This window comes from Panthera uncia, chromosome D4, assembly GCF_023721935.1.
Source record: "Panthera uncia isolate 11264 chromosome D4, Puncia_PCG_1.0, whole genome shotgun sequence".
NCBI lineage: Eukaryota > Metazoa > Chordata > Mammalia > Carnivora > Felidae > Panthera > Panthera uncia.
Window position 1 is genome coordinate 82079081 of NC_064807.1, and position 21871 is coordinate 82100951.

A 21871-nucleotide genomic window follows, 5' to 3' on the forward strand; every position below is an offset into this window, starting at 1 on the left:
AAAGGGGGTGGTGGGCTGAAGTGTACTTTAAACTAAAGGATACTTCTTAAAAATAGTTTTGTGAAATTAGACTTCTCAATCTTTCTTCTCACTAAAACAACTGCCTTAAAAACTATCTTTTAGAAAGATAAATGGCTAATAAAAACATTTTTAAAATGCTTAACTTTACACTAAAAACCCAGAAATACAAATTCAAATGAGATATTAACTGCTAGCCATCAGTTTGGCAAAAATGAAAGATTGATAACATCAGTGTTAGTAAGGGGGTGGGGAAAGAGGTGGTCTCCTAGATTCTTAGAGTGTCAGAGAATGGGTATACATTTTTTAAAAGGCAATTTGTTTTTCTCAACATTTGAAGTAAGTGAACCTCTGACAAGTAATCCCATGTTTAACATCTACTACAAACATGCAACGAATATTCATACAAAATTGTTCACTGTACGTTTACATGTTAAACTAAAAATTTGGAAATGATCTAAATGTCCAACAACAGAAATCTAAGTTACATAAATTTAGCTAGAAAGCTAAAACTGCAGGGGTCACTCTAATAGAGTGCTTATGACGTGACGGTGAAAAACAAGTGCAAAATCATGTAACATTATATGGTATCATTTTTTAAAACTGTTATGTGGATACATTCTTCATGAGTTCATTTAACAAACATTTGTTGAGTTTCTTCTATTTGACACTCTGTTAGATGTTAGGTATATAGTGATTTAAAAAACCCAAAAACCGGAAAACAGGGTCCTGCCCACATGAAACTTAGAGCCCGTATGTGTATCTGCATGTGAATTGACTAAAAACAAAAAAAACAAAAAAACAAGGTTCGTATCAAATAAAGTCAGAGGAAACCCTCACAGACTTTTTACTTCACACACTTCCTAAATGTTTGATTTTCTTCCAACAAGCATTTAATTTTATTAAAAAGAAATCTTTAAAGCCTATCTTTTACCAACACCTAGTTTTCATATGAACACCAGAACTGGAAGCGGCTCCAGGGTATTTCAATTCTCCCCAAAGCGTGCACTCAGCTCAAATGAAAGAGATCAGACTTTACTAAGGCGTCCCTCCCTCCACTTCCTGAATTGAGCTCCATTCGCTTCTCTCCATGCCTTAAGTCAGGGCTCATCAGCTGTTGGACAGAGTCCTCAAAAGCTTCTCACCAGTGTCTCTGCCTCCTGTTTTACGTCCTCTCATCGATTTTCATCAGGCAGACGGTGTGCTTTCTAAAAGAAATTCTGACTCTATCACTGTCCTTTCAATGGTTCCCCTCTGCCACAGAAAAAAGTTCAAATTCAGCAGGGTTTATAAACATGACCTACGCCCAAATGACCAGTTCAACCTCACCACGCCCCACCCTCCTAACTCCTACTCTACTGCTTTATTATACTGAGTTACATTGTGATTTCCCGAAGGCATCAAACTCTCTCGCTTCATTCCTTCAGCCTGAATGCTCTTTCCCAGCCCTCTTTATCTGGCCACCATCTTTTCCGCCATCTTCAGGTCTCAGCTGGAGGATCTGCTCAGGGCAGTTCTCCCTGACTCTCTGAGACTGGACGAGGACACCCATCCCGCGATGTGTGTACCCAGGCCCCTACACTTATTTCCAATTACCACATGCATGGTATTAAAACTGCCTGTCTGTCTCCCTAACTACACAGTAAGCTCCTTGAAGGTAAGGACCACTTCTTGGCTTCAATAATTTCCTAAGTTTCTCCATAATGTCTGCTGCATAATAAGCATAATAAATAAGGTCACAATAAATGAACGCGGCCCTTCGGGTTTCCAGTACATCAGGCCTTGCCCGATCAGATCTGGCCCCTGCCTGGCTTCTGCAGCTTATCCTCTGCCCTGTTCTTGCTCCAGTAATTTGGGATATCTATGGTTTGTTACTCTATCTCACAACATCTCTGCCTGGAATGTCCTTCCTCTTACCCATTTAGCAAAATTCTAATTAATCTCCAAAAAAGTCAAATCATTTACTCCAGAGCATCTTTTCTCAGCCCCCTGCCTCACCAAGTAGTTTTAAGTACTCCCTTATCTGTGCTGCTTTAGTAGCTTATGTACTTCTGCTTGAGAATTTACCATATTTTATTGCCCCCTTTTCTGAGTCTGCTTTCTCACTGGGTTTCCACCTGATTCTAGCACAGTGCTGGCCCAGAGCAGGCAGCCATGGACATGACTGTTTAAGTCAACAGGGTATGTCAGAGCCACACAGAGCTTGAGAACGCTTGCCCCTTCCCACGGTGCCCTGCGTGCCTCTTCCCTCAACCTCTCCCACATCAAAGCACAGCTCAGAGAGTAAATAAGCACAGGGTTATGCATTCAGCTACCACAGTTCTTAATTCTAAGATGTATTTCCCCCCCACTTTTGAACATTTCTAAAATCAGGCTACGGCATAATCAATATGTACACCTAATGTAGTATTTCTTTCTTTTTTTCCCTCAAAAGCTATTATTAAATTAGTGATGCTCTAGAATTAGTCCCTAGTGGCCCAGAGAAAGGTCGTTCCTCTGACTCCAAAATGTGTGTCTCCTGCAGCACCACACAGCCTGTCAGAGGTATATGTCTTTTCTCTTTCATTTGGCTTTTGCTTTAATCTAATCCACGTTGGTGACTGCCCCAGATGGAGTGAATGAATAGATTTTGTGATGGAAAAGGAACTTCTGAAAGATTAGCGACTAGCAGGAAGAGTAAACGCTGGTCAAATGTAGTTTTGGCGAATGATGTATTTCGGGTTTTTCTGATGTGGCGGTTGCAAGAGCTCATAACACCCTTCTAAAATAATTGGGTCTCTCAAGTGGTTCCCAAAGATTTTTGCCGGACATAAATTCTCTAAATTTCCAGGCTTCCTAGATAAAATAGTTGACTGCAATGCCATCTTTAACATGCTCTGCTCTATTCTCAAGAAGATCCATCAGGAGCCTCAGAGCACTCCAGACAAGGGGAGGCTCAGGTGGGAAGAAACAGCAAGATAAACAGGCAGAGAGAAGAGGGAAGGAAGAATATTTAACTTGGAGCTTCTTGCCCGGGGCATTTCTGAGTTATACATTTGAACACCTTAGCAGCCCTAATTTGCGCTATCATATTCCCACTGGGGCACTGGATACCAAGTATCAGGTCTTTATTTCTTATCCGGCCCCCATGCCTGAGTGGCATCAGCATGATTATTTATTATTTCTTGAGAAGGTGCAGTTTTCCACAGAAATTACTGTCTTTTTGACCAAGAACATTTAAACAGTCCTATTTACCTTTACTTCCTTTTTTAAAGAAAGGGCAGAGCTACAGCATAAGGAAACCACATGTCTGTATCTCTGGCTCGCAAACTACTTTCACAGAAGAAAGGTTACTGGATTTTCCACCTTTACAATTACACATGAAGTAAGATTCTTTTCAACTCTACAGCTAGAAGATTTTTTATTTTAGTCTTTGGAGAACATTTCAGGTTAGTAGAGTGTTAGAAATCCCTCTTCTAAAACATATGGGCTTCTCTTTTCCATAGGGCAGCTCAGGACAGGTGTATGTTGCTTTAAGAAAGCTAGACATAAAACATTAAAACTGACACCAATACAGACAAACTGTGCAATTACAAAAAGAATTCCTGGCTTTATATCCAGATTCACCACAGGGTTCCTCTAAATGCTGCACTTCCCTAGTGCATTTAGATTTTAGAATCAATGAACATTTCTGTTTACAGAATTTTAAATTTGTTCTCCCATTAGGGTTCTAATAAGCAACATGGTACAATAAAAAGAGTATGGGCTTTGAGGTCAAAAAAGCCTGGGCTCCAATTTAGATTCTGCCATTTACTTACTGTGGAAATTTGGGTAACTTTAACTTCTTTTAGAGGAAGGGGAGGCTCTGAGAGGTAAGTATGTGATTACACACACTGTCCTCACAGTTCCTTAATTCTAACATGCACCCCAACACACACACACACACACACACACACACACACACACTCGTAACGTCTCATCTGTAAGACAGCCGCAATAAAATCTACCTTCTAGTGCTGTCTGCAGATTAAATGAGATAATACGTGTAAGTACACAAAGGCACTCAATAAATCAGCTCTTACCCCACTGGAACCACATCTTGGGGAAAGACCAACTCCTCTCCTGACAGACAACTTTAGGTTACAGGCTCCAAATGCCCACCCTGGCTTCTCAGATTCTCCACCTGGTCTGTCTACATTCCTCTTTCATATTGCAACTGTCAATTCTGCATGTCTTTCCAGTTCTTTTCTTTCTTTGTGCTCATATTCTCTGTATGTACCTTCCCCTCTTTGGGCCTTGGAGTATTTCATAGTAGTTAGAAGTTTGAATTTTATTCTGAATGCAACTGAGAGTCACCGAAGGATGTGGAGCAGATATGATCAGATTTATACTTTAGAAGATCTCTCTGGCTGCTGTGTAGACAACAGACTGGAGGTGGCCAAGAGCAGAGGCAGGAAAACCAGAAAAACTGTTTCTCAACAGTCCAGGTGAAGTCACGGTGATCTGAACTTATCCAGTGGAGATGGAAAGGACTGAATACGTTCAGGATATATTCTAGAGGTAAATCCAAGCTGCTAGTGGGTAAGATGTGGGGACTTGACACAAGGCACAATTCAAGGGTCAATTTTACTACATTTCTTTTTTCAACAGTGGGTAGGAGGAAGAGAGGTAAGTAAATTAACTACAAAGTAATCTGAAATGTTCTTTTTATATTAAAATACAGTAAGCCTTTAATAGCCACTGCTTTGAATCACACTGGCCCTCCCCAACTCTTCACAGCTTAAATGTGAAGGTCACAATTTAAATGTCAATTTCTCAGGGCGGAGTTCCCTGACCATCCTATACACTGCATCTTATTCTCTCTCAGCCCCTTATTTATCCTCCATCTAGGATGTAAGGATGTAAGTTCCTCCTCAGCAAGGGCCTTGTGAATCTATCTCCCACTACCTCCCTGCACCTAGCACAGGCCTGATACCTGAGAACACATGAGGAGTGAAATGTACAACACAGCTACAAATACGTTCTGGATCAAAGTTTACAAAAATTTTATATGAACCTTTAATATAAAACTCAAGAATCCAGTGATGTCATCATTAGCCGTCTTTCTGATCAGAACCCTGCACCCCGTGGTAGCTGTTCTCTCTCCCTCTGCGCTTAGCAGTAATTTAGGAATGATGTGGAGGCGTCCTAGACTAGACCATATCACTAATGACATTCTGGGTGTCTTGTGAAAACACAGTACATTAGCAAGCAACAAGGTGGTCTGTGACTCTAAACAGAGATGGTAAGAGAGAGTTCACTTGACAAAGCTAACGTTTATCTTTCAAAATCTGGGTAACATTTTATGAGGGAAAAACAAAAATGAATGTCACAAGTTTTATTAATAATACCGTAAGAACTTTGCAAAAGGATTTTCAGACTAATAAAAATTGGTCTTTCATTTCAAAAGGCAAGAATGAATAGGGGTAAGAAAAAGTTAATATGCTTCTGGTTCAATTTTTCAATAGATGATAAAGAAAAATACCTCCATTTCAAAATGACAACAAATACTGAAACAGAGCCACGCAGAAAACTATTCTGCCTGGAAAATCCCACTTCAAAGGAAGCCTTCTTTTATAGATCAAGAGTTAACTATATTTCTGTGTCAAGGTAAAATTGAAATTCTATCTGTCTCCATTTCTGAAGTGTCCCTGCCACACCCAACACTACGTTTCAGAAGGCTAGTGAAGGTTGGTGGTAATAGAATTTTTAAACAACAACAAAATACTAAGAATCTCAGAAGGTCACGAACTGTGAGGGTGAACCTGACTAAAGGAGAACTTGAGGAATTAAGGGCTTTAGTCACTAAAAAAACGGGTTAGTGTATTTTACTAGCTAAATCAAGGGACCTGGCAGGCTACTCTTCATTATGTCAAAAACACACCCACCCAACTGTAAAAATTAGTAAAGAGGTTTCAGCTAATTCTTCTAAAACCCAATTCTCCATTTATAATTTTCTTAAACAGTGGGGACCTTCTGCCAGTGCAGGTAGCTTTCAAATGTCAAGTGGGTCAGTAATAAAATGAAAAGCTGCAGAGAAACTTTAAAAGAGACATTTAAAGATGGGTTTAAAAAAAAAAAAAAAAAAAGGGCCTTAGCAGAGAACTGACTGGAACACACTGCAAAAAGATTACTATAGTTCAGCACATGAATATGAATAGAAAAACCCTGCAGTGTTCATAAATAGTTATGACGATGAAATAATTACAAATAATGCAAGTCAAAATTCTAGATCAGTTACAAGTGCCTGTAATGATATTCTATCCATACAAAGCAAAAATACTTTAAAACCCTAAGGGTTTCCAATGACAAAGCTATCTGCCTGAACAAAGAAGAATTCTTTTGCTCACATACCTGCCACCTTCTGATTTTTTACAAACGAAAATTGGGGAGGGAGTGCCAGAAGGAAGAGCAACAGAGTATTTAAACATTAGAACAGTCATTAAGCCCACATCTGGGTTTAATAATAAAATAGTTCAAGTTCTCAATTTATTATTATCGTGAAATGGGGAGTTGTACGGGCAGTCTGGAAAAAAAGAGGGGAGAAGTTAGAGGTTTGTGGATAAGCACCAGAAGTTCACTGTCAGCCTGCAAAAGGATTTCTGAAATCTTGTTCTAGTGCAACTAACCTCTAATGAACAAGCAGTGAGGACCCTCGCCTCGCATGGCACATGTTGTTTCATCTCAAGTGGCGTTTCTTGCCTCTCGCTTCAGTTAAATGAGAGCAGCCAAGAGACAAGTGCTGTTCTGCAAAAGCTCTCGAAGAGAGGGCTGGGCACTCCATTTCTGTCCTGGACGTGGGGCGAGGCAGGCCCCTTCTTGCAAAGACTGTGCAGGTCACTGCGGTAGACACTCAGGAAGTGCAGGACGAACGTCTCTAGCCTGGCATCTCTTGCCACCAAGTTCTGGAGTTCATGATAAGTTCATGTGTCATAACGGGTGTTAAGTATTTCACAGCCAACTGTGAACACTAACATACTTTTATTTATTTATTTATTTTTAGGGAAACATACTGTGTTTCTGTCTATGACAAGAGGATTTTCCTCTTTTCGTTAATTACCTTCCAAAACAAGTCCACGCCAGAATACAAAAGTTCAAAACCACAAAATATACCACCTTTACCAAGCTAACCTTAAATAAGCATCTTTGCCAAACTGAAGATCCTTCTATTTCATGAGACCAGACTTCATAAAGCAATAGAAAGAGCTTCTCATCTTATAGAGCTTTTTGGATTAAGAAAATGGACAGTAATTTATGTAAATACATCAATTTCAAATGACTTCTCTAGTCTGAAAAGGAATAAATAATGCAGATCACTGTGTTTTGGATACGGCAAGTCTCAGATGGAATGGCAGGGATGTGGACACGTAGGTGAACATAAATAAATGTGTGTGTGATAAACGTGGTTGCTGGAGATGGACACAGATAAATAGGTATACAATTGGAGAGATATAGCTGGAGACAGAGGGAAAGACACGGGTTCAGCTGCATCTAAGTTCACAGAGGTTTCATGGTCTAAAAAAATCTGCAACAGCAGAATTTCTATTAAGAAGGTTTAAAAAGCTGGTTTCACCTCCCCTTGGACAACCTGAAATAATGCTTATCTTTGAATATAATGAATGTGTCACAAAATGCGCTATTATATAAAACAATTTAGGGACAAAACAAGAGGAAAAAACAGGATCCTAAAGGAAGATGAATGCCTATTGAATATCTTTAAATATCTGAAGCTGTTGAAATGCTATTAGATTGGTACCTAGAACCCCAAAATACCTACTTGCCCCTGGGAAGGAGAGGCTATGCCTCTTCAATCATCCCTTAAATGTAAAGAGGTTTGACCCCCATGCAATGGATAAAAGTCACCCAAAAAATGAACAAAAGAGGTGTTTGGAAAAACCAGAACACCATTCATCCCAGCTAACGACTTGTTCATTATGAGTGATGATGGATAAAGACTTCTCATGCTGAGATGAAATCAAGATTTATATGCATTGTTTCCTCTCCCAACTTGTGGGAAGATCATCATCATTTAATTCTATCTCTGCGGCCAGTGATGGGCATCCAGAGAGCTGGTTATCAAACGGCGCAGTCAGCTGGCAAAAGCCGAAACGTGCGGTTGGCACATCTGGACAGAGCCGCCACAGCCGAGGGTGAACAATGACTCCTGGCAAGCATCCAAATTGCTTGCAGACGCTAGCAGGTCTCATCTACAACCGCCCCTACCAGCATCTCTCTCTCTCTCTCTTTTTTATGAGAATCAGATTTTCATTGCTCCATTCAATTGCTCTCCTCTGCCATTTTTTACAGCTCTTATCGTTCCCCTGGAATATGGCCTTGAGACAGCTCATCCGTGTCCTTCACTGTGTTATCTCTTCTAACTTTTATTAAAACTTCAGCTTTCATCTGAAGATAGCTAATTAAATCTGGAACAGATTATATGCCTCCCCTTAAAAAGAACACAAAACTATTTTCTTCAACCTGAGTAATGCTTTTTTTCTTCTCCAAAAGATGAAACCAAAGGTGTTTAAGAAGTCTCATTTATTTATAAAGCTATGATATCTGACATGTCATATATAGGTTGATTTATATTAACGTTGTCTGTGGTATGACAAATCTTTGAGCTATTTCTCAAAATAATTATTCCTCAATACTGATAATATTTTTTCCCTCATATCCTTTAAATACCGTAGCTAATACCATAAGCTGATTTTCTGTACAAAGTTGGGTAATGAGGAATTAAAGATTAACAGGTATTTGTGCCTATCAAGTGATTTATCTTTAAGAAAATCTTTTTACAGGTGCCCTCATTTGGCAAAAATGAAAATTGTTATTCTTTTATTCCATATCCCAAACACGAGCAACTGAAAGTTTCCCCCATGGAAAATTAAGTGAAAACATGAAATGGAAAGCAGCACTTCAAATTTAGGATTTGGTTTTCAAGACAGCTTTGCACCAACTAATAGCTCAAATAGCTTTGTCTTCATCTATCACAAATTATTAATGATGGAACTTCCATGGTCAATATGAACACATTCTTCTCACATATGCCACTGACCCAACCCCTTCCTTGGGCCCAGAGGCAGCTTAAAAAAAGCTGTAGACCTGCTAACCAAACCTTCAAGCAACGATCTCTAAAACAATCTAGCCACGTATCATGCACACACGCACGCACACACACACACACACACCAAGCACTTCCAACAGTCTATTTCCTGGGTCTCACCTGAAACTTTCTGGGATCCTTTTCTTCGTTTCACTGCCTTAAGCAAGATTTCTTTCATGGTGACCTTTGTGTTGTCCACCTGAATAAGGGAGAATCCATGAGCAGCATTTCTGTAGGAAAAGACAAATACAAAATCATCACCAACGTTCAACCAGAGGAATGTTACTGCAGTCTTCACTATGTTTAGCAAGGTTTTACACTAAGTATACCTCAGAGTGCCAATTATTTAAAAATAGACTAAACGAACTTACTTCCAATGAGAGAGAGAGAGAGAGAGACAGAGACAGAGACAGAGAGAGAGAGAGAGAGAGAGAGAGAGAGAGAGAGAGAAGCAGTTTAGTATGAACAGTTCCAAGTGAAAGAAAGGTCAGAGTTAGGGAAGGTTTTCCTAATTCATCTCAAACTGAATCTAATTGGCCTGCGTGGGTCACTAGTGCCGTGGGCTGGCTCACGCTGGCTCCCAAGCCAAATCCTGCACAAGGACTGACAATAAACTTGGCTTGTGTCAGCAGGTGTCACTGCAGGCAGATCCCACCATCACATCAAAGCTCACAGAGCCCTAGAGGAAAAAACTTCATGGGGTGAGGAGGGTTGGAGGGTGGAGGGGAAAATATGATAGCCCAAAGCAATTTAGAAAAAGGAGAAAAAAAGGCTCTTCCTAACTGGCTAGTAAGTAAGTACATAAATAAATAAATTTTAAACACACAGTTTGGGGGCACCTGGGTGGCAAAGTCGGTTAAGCATCGGATTTCAGCTCAGGTCATTATATCACAGTTCGTGAGTTAGAGCCCCACATTGGGGCTGTCAGCGCAGGCCTGCTTCAGATCCTCTGTTCCCCCTCTCTCTGCCCCTCCCCCTGCCCTCTCTCTGTCTCTCTCTCTCAAAAATAAACATTCAGGAAAAAAAAAACAAAAACCCATACAGTTTATGTATACTTCAGTAGGAATGTTTTAATCTACTCAATCCTATAAGGTCAAACAAAATATGAAATGAAGCATAAATAATTACACAAAAAATACGAACACTACTTGTAAACTTCTAGCCAGTTAAACTTGGAGGGAGTGGTTCACCTAGACAGGAAAAAACTGGTAGGGAGTAAGTACCCTAAAAAAAGAAGCCCATCCCTGGGTGAGGTACAACTTCACTAAGACTGTTAATTGCAGTAACAAGTATCACAAATACTACTCACTATGCTCGGGCACCAGGACAAAACAGGCCAATTCCAAGACGCTCATCTAACAAATGGGACCCAAGTTTCCAACTATGGAACATGGGAATTACCACAAGGAGTTTGGTGGCATTCCCATTTCCTCATAAGAATCTCAAAGGAGAACACATGGCCAAAAAACATGGCAGAACTTCATATTGACAAGACATCTGAAAGAAAAGCCAAGCCCCAAGCTAAGCCACGGAAAGGCTTCCCAATGGTAGGACAGGCTGGGAAGGGGCCCTTAAACCTAGCTTCGACCCAACCAGGTGGCTGGCTATCCACAGGGGCTGGGGGCTGATCTCAAAACCAAGGACCCAATTTGCTTCCCTAATACAAAGACATCTCCACACCCCTCCTCTCCATAAGGCTTGCTGTTTAATCCTTGACATTCCATTTGTTAAAAAGCAAAAGCCGACGCTGGTCTAGCCAGCACGATCATCCATTTTAACTTGGTCAAGTTTCTTGCTATTGAACAGCAGGCCTGAGAACTGTCAAGCTAATTTTACTGAACACTCTGTTACTGAATCATGCCTGAGCTCCAGCCATTCTTTACCTCAGAAGCTGGACCCCATCCCAGAACAATCTTTAAAAGTTTATTTTACTGATCAAAGCAAAATAAGAAATAGCTCTTTTTTTTTAAAACTATATTTAGGGAGCGATGCAGTAAGTGATACTTTGGCAAGAGCACTGAAATGTAAAGTGCCTGGTGCATTTATAAACTTGGGGGTATTTGCTCTGGCTCTAGGCCAGTGCGTGTTTGGAACAAACGCCAATCATCTGCGTTCAGACTTGTCTTCCCCTGCTCTCTCCTCGGAAGTCAGTATGCGCTCCATCTGTGACAATATGTTGGGCGATGGGTGAGTGGGGCCTAAAAGGGAACACAAGTTCTCGGGTATGTGCAACCTAGTACTGGGCTACATCTCATGAACCTCCATCTACCTGGGGTCCACCTGAACTATTTCAGATTGGAGCCCGCTTATAAATTGCTTACGTTCTCTTCTAATCTGCTGCTGGCTGACAGCATTATTTCAAACCAATACGTTTATCTTTTGTAGCAAAGGCAGACCAGGAGCTCAAAAGAAAGCCTGGCGTTTGGACTAACTTCCATAAATTAAAAGTGTCCTTTGGAAAGATTTTTGAACAGAGGAAAATCCCTAGTCTGTATTTTTCTGTCATTTTACCAAAACGTACCTGGGTGACAAGGTTAAAGCAAGCAGAGGAAATCCCTGGCACTTATCATCCACAGGCATTACTGATAAATTGTGTGGTGGAGGAATAAAGGATTACCTTCTGTATTTTTTCATTACACTTTTCTTTTGTTACAGAATACATAAATCCATTGTGGCACGATGTAATATGTATCACCGCACTACACCTGCGGACGCTTCCGAGCGGCTGCCATGTCTGTGCAGTCAGGAATGATAAGTGAACCACCCGTGAATGTTAACGATAGTGATCATTCTGAGGTAACTCGGCTCTCCATCTTCCTTTACAGCCTCCGTGCTGAAGCCAGGGTAGCAAGGTTCACGAGAGGAAAATGAAAACAACAGTGAAGGGAAGGGGCACGCACGGCGCTCAGAACGTGCCTTCACGAGTGCGCGGTGTCTTACTCTGGGGCTCCGTTTCGGTACAATCGTGCACATTAAAAGGAGAAAGAGGTCGTGACCCATACACGGCACACTCAACCAGACCTAATGAAAGCTTCCTCAGGCCAGCCTCCCACACCACTCGCTTCTCTCCCTCCAGGCGAACACCAGCTTTGGCTCTTGCTTCAAGTCTACAGCACTTAAGGGGGCAAACTGCTTCTAGAATACAAGAGGACAGAATATAAGTGGTTCTCAGAAGACATCTAAGTGCAACTGTTAAGTTATGCTCCCATTTAATAAATGGATATGGAGACTTGCTTCCACAATTTTCAGCTTCACTTCCAAACATTCTGGGTTTTATGCCTCATTTCTTTATATCCAGGAATTTTTATGGGCTTTCTAAAAAGTCTATTGAAATACATCTTTTAGCGCCGCTTTTATTTAATGTTGGGCGTTGGGTCTGCGGTTGAGAAGACAGTGATTTCGAGGGACAGGCTGGCAGCAGGCAGGTAGGGTGCTAGTCCGGCCTCCCTTCCGTGTGGCCCTGCATTCCAATCCCTGAGGTGTGACCCGTGCTGGGGGTGACTAGCCTTTGGACAGACAGGCGGCTGGATAGACAGATGGGCTACGGACCCAGAGTCTCGGCTCAGAAACTGCTCTTCCTCCTGCTCCCCTCGTGGGTAGACAGCTTGTTTTCCATCCCAGCAGGGCACTCTGGGGGCACCGAGCAGAAGCAGCTGCCCTCCAAGCCCCCTGGGCTGTCGGGGCTGGGTCTAGGACGAGGCGCCACTTTGGGGAGCTGACTAAATGCTGCCAGGAGTGCTTCAGTCAATTCAAAGTTACGTCCTGTCAAGTCTCGTAACCACTGAAAAACGTATGGGCATTTCAAAAAGAGATTACTCACTTGAGGAATTCAGCTCTGTCCCAGTGCAAAGCCACTCAGTTACCAGAGGGAAATTTGTATACCAGCATTAACCTAACAGGACGAGCATTTCTCTCGTGAGTATTAAACCAGAGGTGACGGGCACAGAGCGGAAGGAGGGGCACAGGGTCCTTATCTGAAAAGCTTAGATTCTATTTACAGGGACAGAGCTGGAACCAGAATCCACGTTGGAAGGCAACTTACTGGAGAGGAAAACACAGGGGCTGGGAATTAAATACCCTTTGGTTCAAATCCTGGTTCTACAGTTCACCAAGATGTTGCCTCAACATGTGGGAACCTCAGCTGCATCCATGAAATGAGGAGGCCACTTCCCTACAGAATTGTCAGGGAGGATAAAATAGACAGTACACGCCAAGCACCTGGCACTAAGTTTGGCAAACGGCAAAGGAACTTAGAAATGTCAGTTCTCTTGTGTTCTCCTAATTCCAGATCACCGCTCCAAGACAAGAGGCCCCATTTACCCCCTCTCTCCTACCCTATCAGCAGAGATTGCTTATTGGGGGAGCGGGTACTAACCATTGCTTGTAATTGGTAACACAGGGCCATTAAAACGTGCAATTTGCTGGGCATGTTGGCAACAGTCGGGGCACTGTAAGCAAACTATCTCTGGCCTGGGCATCAAACCCCCTCTTGAAGCTCACAGAAGAGCACCCTGGGCTCAGTTTTCAAGGCTCTCATTTTTGGGACAGTAAACCAGGGAAGCAGGTATACTGCACCTCAGCTTAACTCGCTGGCTTTGGAGAGGGACGATGGAAGTCAAAAATCATGGTGGTGGTGCAGAGAAATTCAATGAGACTTATTAAGAGCTTTCTGAGCTGCAAGTACAAGATATTATTCAACAATTACAATAGTAATAGCAGCAACTACTATCTACTAGACGTTGACTATGTGCCAGGTGCTATGTTAAGCTTTAAAAATCTGTATTAACTCATTCAATCCTAAAATAGGTGCTATTATTGTATCCATTTTATGGAATCTGAGGCTGGAGGCAGAATTTGGGAATTTACCTGAACTCACTCATCTATTAAAGATCCTAATTTTGGATTCGGAAATCACCAATATGGTCCCTAACACAAATAGCACAGTCCAGGGGAGAGAAACACAAAGAAACAAACAAAGAACTATAGTTCTTCGTGATAAGCACAAAGATGTAGGCCAGATCAGAGTGCTACCAAAACACACAGGCACTTAACCAAGCTGGGGAAGGGGAAGGGGAAGGGGATCAGAAAAGCTTCTTGATGGAGATATCTCAAAACACAGTGGTCATTTCCCTCTATATCCTGCTAAGAACGAGGGTGGTGACCGAGAGGCGGCAGAACACAGCAAGTCTAGAGTAGAGCCTGCTCTGGTGTCCAGCTCTGCCTTCCCAGGATAAATGATATACTCTCTCTAGTTTCCAGTTTCCTCATCTACAAAATAGGGCTAATTCTTAGGATTGTAAGATTGTTGTGAGGGCTTAATACTTCTAAAGTAGTTAACATTAATACCTGTCTACAATAAATGTTTAATAAACAACAGTTAATATAATAATTACGGGCTTTTCTTAGAAAGGAAGTAATAAATGATGAGACGATGACAGCTGTGAACATTTATTGAGCACTTACTTTGTTCCCTTAATCCTTCCAGAAAAAGTAGGTGCTATTATCAGTCCCATTTTAAAATGGAGGAAATTGAGGTTGGGCAAGGTTAGGACACTTGCCTGGAGCTACACAGCTACGTAGAAGACCCAGGAATTGAACCCAGGGCAGCCAGACACCAAAGTCTGAGTTTTAAACCCCTCTGTAGCCCAGAAGGGAGCCTTGAGGACTCAGGGGAAGAAGTGACTTCCAGATAGCATACCCTCCCGATTGGAACTACCGACCAGTCTGGGGCAAAGGTTCAACTTCCACTGTGACATTCAGTTTGGTTATAAAATGTCCCAACTGTTAGACTAACCATATGAACTACGAGATCCCTTTTTAAAAGCCCTTGAAGAACGTCATGGTTTCTTGAGCCACAGTCTCAGTTTGTGGAAGTGGGAAAAGGCTGCCAAGAGGAGCACTCGATTCTCCAGTCCTGACCAGGCCGTAATAGTGATGAAGACACACTCCTCCAGCTCCCAGCCTGCACGGGTCCCAACTCCATGCATGTTCATCCTCTAGCACTTCAAAGTAGAAAATGAAAATATATGAGCAAGAGAAAGCCTTGTAATAACTGCAGCATGCCTGCTTTAAAGCAAGCCCTTCGGGTATTACTTTATCCATAAAGAGAGTTTACACTAGTGTGAATGCCACATTTTGTTTCCCCTTGCACTGACAAAAAAATTTTTTTTAAGATCAAAGCATATTGTGTGAGTATGTGATGTTTGACATTGGACAAAGTACTCTTTTTCAAAACAGACATTTTCCAAAAACATAACTCGCTAGACTAATGGGCAGTGAGAAGCCAAAATGACTGCCCTCCGCCTTCTCCTTGTGTATCTTTGCCAGAGTCCTTGGGACTTGCCAAATCCGGTCATGCCTGCTTAGCTTGCTCGACTGATTGTGCCAGAAAAGAAAATAAGACACAGATGTATTTGAGCTCTTTGAGATGCCAGTAAGAGAGACAGCTAATGGCTTCATTTCGACCCTCCCCTTCCAGCTGGGCACAGGTGGGGGATAATGAGGTCCCTCTCCCTAATCAAACTCAATTATTTACTACTCTATATAACCGCAAAGACATTCACATTCAGTTCAGAATATAAAACACACCGTGGGCTACTTCCAACCACTGCCACTGGGTATTTATAACAAACTCAAGTGGCTAACAGTTTGCCTTGGCAGGAGTTTAAGTGTGTAAAGTTTTGCAAACTGTTTCTGTTCAAATATGTCCTGCTGAAATGGGGTCCCAGGCGGGGTTCCATAACTGTCAGGTCAGTGAACTGCATAACATCTGAGAATGTATTCACCATGCAGTGCAGACAGGATCTGGAAATCAAACGCTTCGTACTGTTGCAACCTTCTGAGAAGCATCACAGTTTTTTCAACAGCAAGACTGACATTGTATTAATAAACATTACAAGTCACTAGCCTGACATGTACATAGCGGCAGCTGACAGACTCCAACATAAGCTGAGGGGAGAACAGAGGAAATCAAAATGAGACATAGTGACTAAACATGGCCAAAGGGGGTGGATCATGAAACAAATCACATTAATGTCAGAAATGTGAGCCCTAAACTTTTAAGATATATAGAAACTAAAGCAACAAACTGGTCTAATTTTTGGATACCAAAGTAAGTTGATGGCTATCTAAAATGTGTGCTTTTATTGTAGGAACAAAGCGTATCCTGGCACAATTTCAAGACATTCCAGTGAGCAAAACATACATATTTAGCTTGTCTGACCTTTAAATTCTTAGAAGTATGTAATTAATGCTTTCCATCTTTATTACTTGCTCCAATATTTCTGTCACTTTAAACAGACACAAAGAAAAATCTTTTCTGTTCTCTAGACAGTAGCTGTTGCCAAAAAGGAAATCAAGTCAGATTCACAAATACAAAATTAAACAGGCTGCATATGTTACATTTCCATACACGAGGACAATCTGGACAATGAAAATGTTTGCTAATACAACAGAATGAAAAGAAACAACACACAGTTGGTCCTCTATGACTCGAGCAAACAATAAATAAATAGGAAATTTATACCCATATTGTCAGGCCTGGTTACAAAGGATACAGGCATCGGTTTTTCTTTTCCCCTTATCCTATTTAGCTCTGCCCCTTACCAAACTGTATGACCTTGAGCAAATAACTACCTGTCTCTGATCCTCAGCTCATATATTATAAAAATGAGTTTCTTATGAGGAATAAATGAGATAATGGCTACTAGAGGCACTAAACTGAGTGAGTGTAAAAAAGGCTCATTTCGTTTTTGTTTTTGTTTTTTCTCTCCAAACCACAAAGCAGTATCACATAAGAGTAGGAGAGGCTTCAAACTGATGATATCTTTTCCAAAAGGTCTGGTCGCTTTGGGTACACTGTGGAGATCTCATCAAGAGGGTCTACTAAAACTACCAACCCTTGGAAATGCCCAGGTACGGCAAAGAGCAATGAATCTAGGCCATGCCTCTGAAAAAGCAGCTAACCTTTCTCTTTATGCGGAGCCGAGAGAAGCCACAGCAGTCTCTGGGAACCCTCTGGGCTACAATACAATGTCCAAGGCAGCCCAGCTTCTGGCGGAAGACTGTCTACTGACTACCCAGTGATCCATTTCCCAAACAGGAAAATCCTACCTGGATTCTATTTGCTCTGCTCTGTAGCTGTTAGCTAGAAAGGTTCCTTCCCCATGCCTATCTGATGTATCAAACATTTTAAGTCAATACATGTATAGGAGAGAAGTTTAATTGTTCTTACTGACTCCTGATTAAGGGGGTCTGTCCATTTTATTGGTTTGGACTTTTCTTCCCTTTTTAAAACCCTTCTTCCCCCTTCCCGAGTAGGAGCCCAGTGTGAAATGTCAATGTCACCACATGTAATGACACCATCACAGTTGCTATCATCACTGCCATTTTTTTTTTTAAGATGTTTTATTCATTCTTGAGAGAGAGACAGAGCATGAGTGAGGGAGGGGCACAGTGAGAGAGGGACACAGAATCCGAAGCAGACTCCAGGCTCCGAGCTGTCAGCACAGAGCCCGACGCAGGGCTCAAACTCACAAACCGTGTGATCATGACCTGAGCCGAAGTCGGACGCTCAACCGACGGAGCCACCCAGGCGCCACTGCCACTTTTAAACTCAATTCAGTTCCATGAGTTCTGATTGAATTGGCCCTGTACTGGGGCTTGGGGGGGAGGGGGGGGGCAGGGACAAAGCAGGCTCCTCCCCTGTTCACTCCAAGATCTCATTCTCCCTTGTCCCACTATGGCTAAGGGCCCAGCAGGCCTTGGTTTGGTCACTGCTGGCATGAAGTACTTCCTGGGATACTAGGCACCAGCAGAGCTCTAGCTATTTAGTTTTGGGGGCCAACCATATACTCCCCCATACTTCTGCCCCCTACTTCTCTCCTTCTACACTCCTGATACCTAAACACCTTCAATGCGTAGGCTCAGAGCAGCTAGCAGTCAGCAAGTCAGGGACTCCTGTTTACATGCACATTTGATCTGTCCAAAATCAATCAGGAACAATGGATATCTTAGAAATCCACTTGCCGGGGCGCCTGGGTGGCTCGGTCGGTTAAGTGTCTGACTTCGGCTCAGGTCATGATCTCACGGTCCGTGGGTTCGAGCCCCGCGTCGGGCTCTGTGCTGACAGCTCAGAGCCTGGAGCCTGTTTCAGATCCTGTGTCTCCCTCTCTCTGTGACCCTCCCCCGTTCATGTTCTGTCTCTCTCTGTCTCAAAAATAAATAAACGTTAAAAAAAAAAAGAAATCCACTTGCCTGTCTGGAAAAGGAGAGAGTTTCCATTAGAACGCAACTAATTTGCAAATTTTTAGCATAATCCATGCTCCTTTCCTAGACAACAACTCTATTTCCTGAGTCTCCTCTGACCAAGGGCTCCGGCAGGGAAAGGCTCGTCTAGCCCTGACTTGGTAAGAACATCAGAGGCTATTCAGCTTCACATTCTTTTCCACAGAACACTTTGCCAGTTAGGGATTCATTTAAGTTAATTAGTTCCTCTTTCTAAACATAAATAATTATATAATTTAGTAAGTGATTATCTTGTCTGATGGAAGAAAGTGAAGGTTTAAATTTTCTTTTGTGTGAAGAAACATATTTTCTAATTTTTCTATGATGGACATGTATTCATTATGCAATAAATAACTGAAAGAAAAGTTAAACCCCATGCACACCTTAGTGTGAATTATTCAGCCTAAATCTCTGACCGAAATAACAAAAAAAGCAACTATGTAACACTTCCTACAAAACTGGGTCTGAGCTAACTTCATAGCTACATTTCCTACCTGAGGTTCAAGGGCCCCCAGGCCTAACAGATGAATTCACAGGCTAAGTTTCAGAATTTAAAAATTTTGCTTTTAGTTTAATGAAAATCATACACACACACACACACACACACACATACATATGGATCATATACCTGATATATATTTAGAAAAGCAATATTATATATGGATTATATATATAATAACTTATACAATAAATAAATACAGAGAGAGATTTGGGCCACTCATAGCCTTCCATGTTCCCCATTCTCCACCCAGTTGGAGGAGCCTTGAATCGCTGCTTAGAGGAAAAATACCCAGGAGGGCAACCAGACCCTCCTTAGACAGATCTGAACAAGAAATAAACTTACTAGTAAGCCAGGGTCAACAAACCTACTCCACCCCCATTCGTTGATGTATTGTCGTCTATGACTACTTTCTTGCTACTATGGCAGACGTGAGTTACAGAGAGGTATGGCCCACAAGCCTAAAATATTTACTACTTGGCCCTGTATAGGAAAAGTCTGCCAACTTGTTGGATGAGGTGGTGAGATTTGGGGGGCTGTGTGTTCCAGCAGCTAGAGTTATTTAACATCACTAATAGACTCAAAGCCAAATGACATCACTGCAAGCTGCAGGCAAAAACACTGTGGTGATGGGAGAAGTGGGCACAAGGCTCTCCCTGTGGCACAGGCGTGCTGACCTCTGAAGAAGTCATGCCCTGCAGTGCCCAAGTCACACTGTGTACAGGTATCAATTAGGCAGAGAGCCCATTTAGGTACAGACCAATCGACAACTTCAGAAAGTAGGGTGATCAATTATCCTGGGGCTGAGGGGTGGGGGTTACTGGGTATAGACTCTGAATTTCAAAACAGAGAAAGCCCTGGGCAAACTGACATAAACTGGTTATCCTTGCAGAAATGTTCTTTACTATTTCCAGTAAAGCACATTTAAAATTGGGGGAAGGGATGCACTATAAATCAACTGGCTCATTAAAATAATGGACTAGTAGTTAAAAATACACTCATTGTTTAAAAGGACAAATATTAATACGGTAATCAACGTTTCGTATGAAAATCAAAAACCTCAAGTTGACAAGTAAAACATTCAACACCCATTAAATCCAACATCAGTGATTTAATTTCAGCAAAACATCATCTGTTGCATTTAAGTTGTTAATTGTATTTTATTAATGTTATAGTTTTATTTGCATTAAATTTGTAATTTTGTTTGGGTTGCATAAAAGCATGGAATTTATAGCTAAAGTTTTACATTTATATGTATTTAAGTAACACTACAATAAAACGAATTTGGGCAAACATTGAGGCTTCAGGAGAATTCGTTTTCCTTTGAAAGAAAATTACATTTAATAAAATTCCTCACAACAATACCATCAGGTAGTTAATACTCCCCTCATTTTACAGATGAAGACACGGAGACTACAGTCATGTAGCAAAAGTCATCTGTGAAACTGAAACTTGCACCCAGGTCAGGCTAACTACGCTCAAAGTCTGTGCGGCCTCCCTTGGAGTGGGGGAAAGATGGTATACGGGAGCCTCGTGGTTGGGTGTGAGGGCCTCTGAAAGCCAGAAGGCAACCTAGGAACTGCACGGTATTCAGAAGACAGGAAGAGGCCAAGCGGGCTAAAAAAAAAAAAAAAAAGTGAGGCAGGACAGAAAGTTTGGCCAGGGTCCCTCCCAGGAGCCCACAGACACCTAAAGATTCATCCATTCCTTCTCTAAGAAGCCCTGTGCTGGCTGCTAAGGATATAGAGATAACTGAGACTGTAGGCACCCTGCCTTCAAGGAATTTGTGGTCTTGCCACTGTCTCTTAAAGGATGTCTGTCCATAAGAGGACGGATTTGAAAGTCTACACATCTGCAATCTCCACCCCTGCCCATACTCAGCAAAAGTTAGCCCAACAGCAAGCTGGGCAGAGTCTACCCACACTCAGCCCCTCTCTGTTAGAAAACTGAAAGGAGGGGAAGAAGAAAAATGTAGAAGCAGCAAAGAGATCTATTCAATAAGCTACCCATTCAAGAAATACTTGTGGCATACCTACCACAGTAATGGAGCTATGCTGGGTGTTCGTGGGGCATAAATGATCCAGTTCTTGCCCTCGACGAGTGTTTAGTTATAACAACAATAACTGCAGCAGACAGACAGACAAACAGGCCCTTTTCTAAGTGCTTTACATATATTAGCCCCTTCAATCCTCACAGGGGCTCTATGAGGTAGGTATTATTATTATTATTCTCATTTGATTGGGCCACAAAAAAGTTAAGCAATTCATCCAAGATCTCAATCTCTCTCTCTCTCTCTCTCTCTCTCTCTCTCACACACACACACACACACACACACACACACACACACACACAGTACTAAGGGTAATGTCAGGATTGGCACCCAAGCGTCCTGGCTCCAGAGGCCACCATGCTCTTATCTACTACACTATAGTATATAGTAGCTGAATGCTGGCCTCAATACAGTGGGATTCCCTGCCGCCATCCTCACCCTTAGCAGGGTGTCACAAAGAGCGTGGACTTTGAAGTCAGACGTGGGGGCGAAGCCCGGCCTGAGAGCAATCCTTGTCAGCCTCAGTTTTCATGTCTCTAAAACGGTCATAATCAAAACTGGGCTATTTTCAGATTAAATGGAATAACGTATAAATTGTTTCAATTAGTAAATACTAATTCACTTCTTATTGTCAAAACTTAGCTCCCTCTTTCTGGTTCAGTTCAGGGTATTCCCATACATCCCTGCCCATTCTCCCCTGGGAGAGAGACGCAAGGAGGAAAGGGAGAAATGAAGAAAAGGAGAGATGGCTTTACTTATTTTGCTGAGACTTCACTCTCTTGAAACTATGAACACATCCCTGGTAACTCTTGAAAGTCTGCTCTGTCCTGCTTTAGCAGGAGAGGCTTTTCTAACTTAAAATATAGACCAGAAAGGTGAATGGAAGGTTGCTGAAGCA

At 41.9% G+C, this 21871-nt stretch overlaps 1 protein-coding gene across 12 annotated transcripts in view; it reads right to left on the reverse strand.

Annotated features, from left to right (window-relative positions):
• MAPKAP1 (MAPK associated protein 1) overlaps positions 1–21871 on the reverse strand; it is a 274623-nt gene that overhangs the window by 87179 nt on the left and 165573 nt on the right. For all 12 annotated transcript variants that reach the window (XM_049628968.1, XM_049628934.1, XM_049629009.1 and 9 more), the window contains one exon: positions 9260–9369. In XM_049628968.1, the coding sequence (XP_049484925.1) occupies positions 9260–9369 (110 nt within the window). The remainder of the gene's footprint in view (positions 1–9259; positions 9370–21871) is intronic.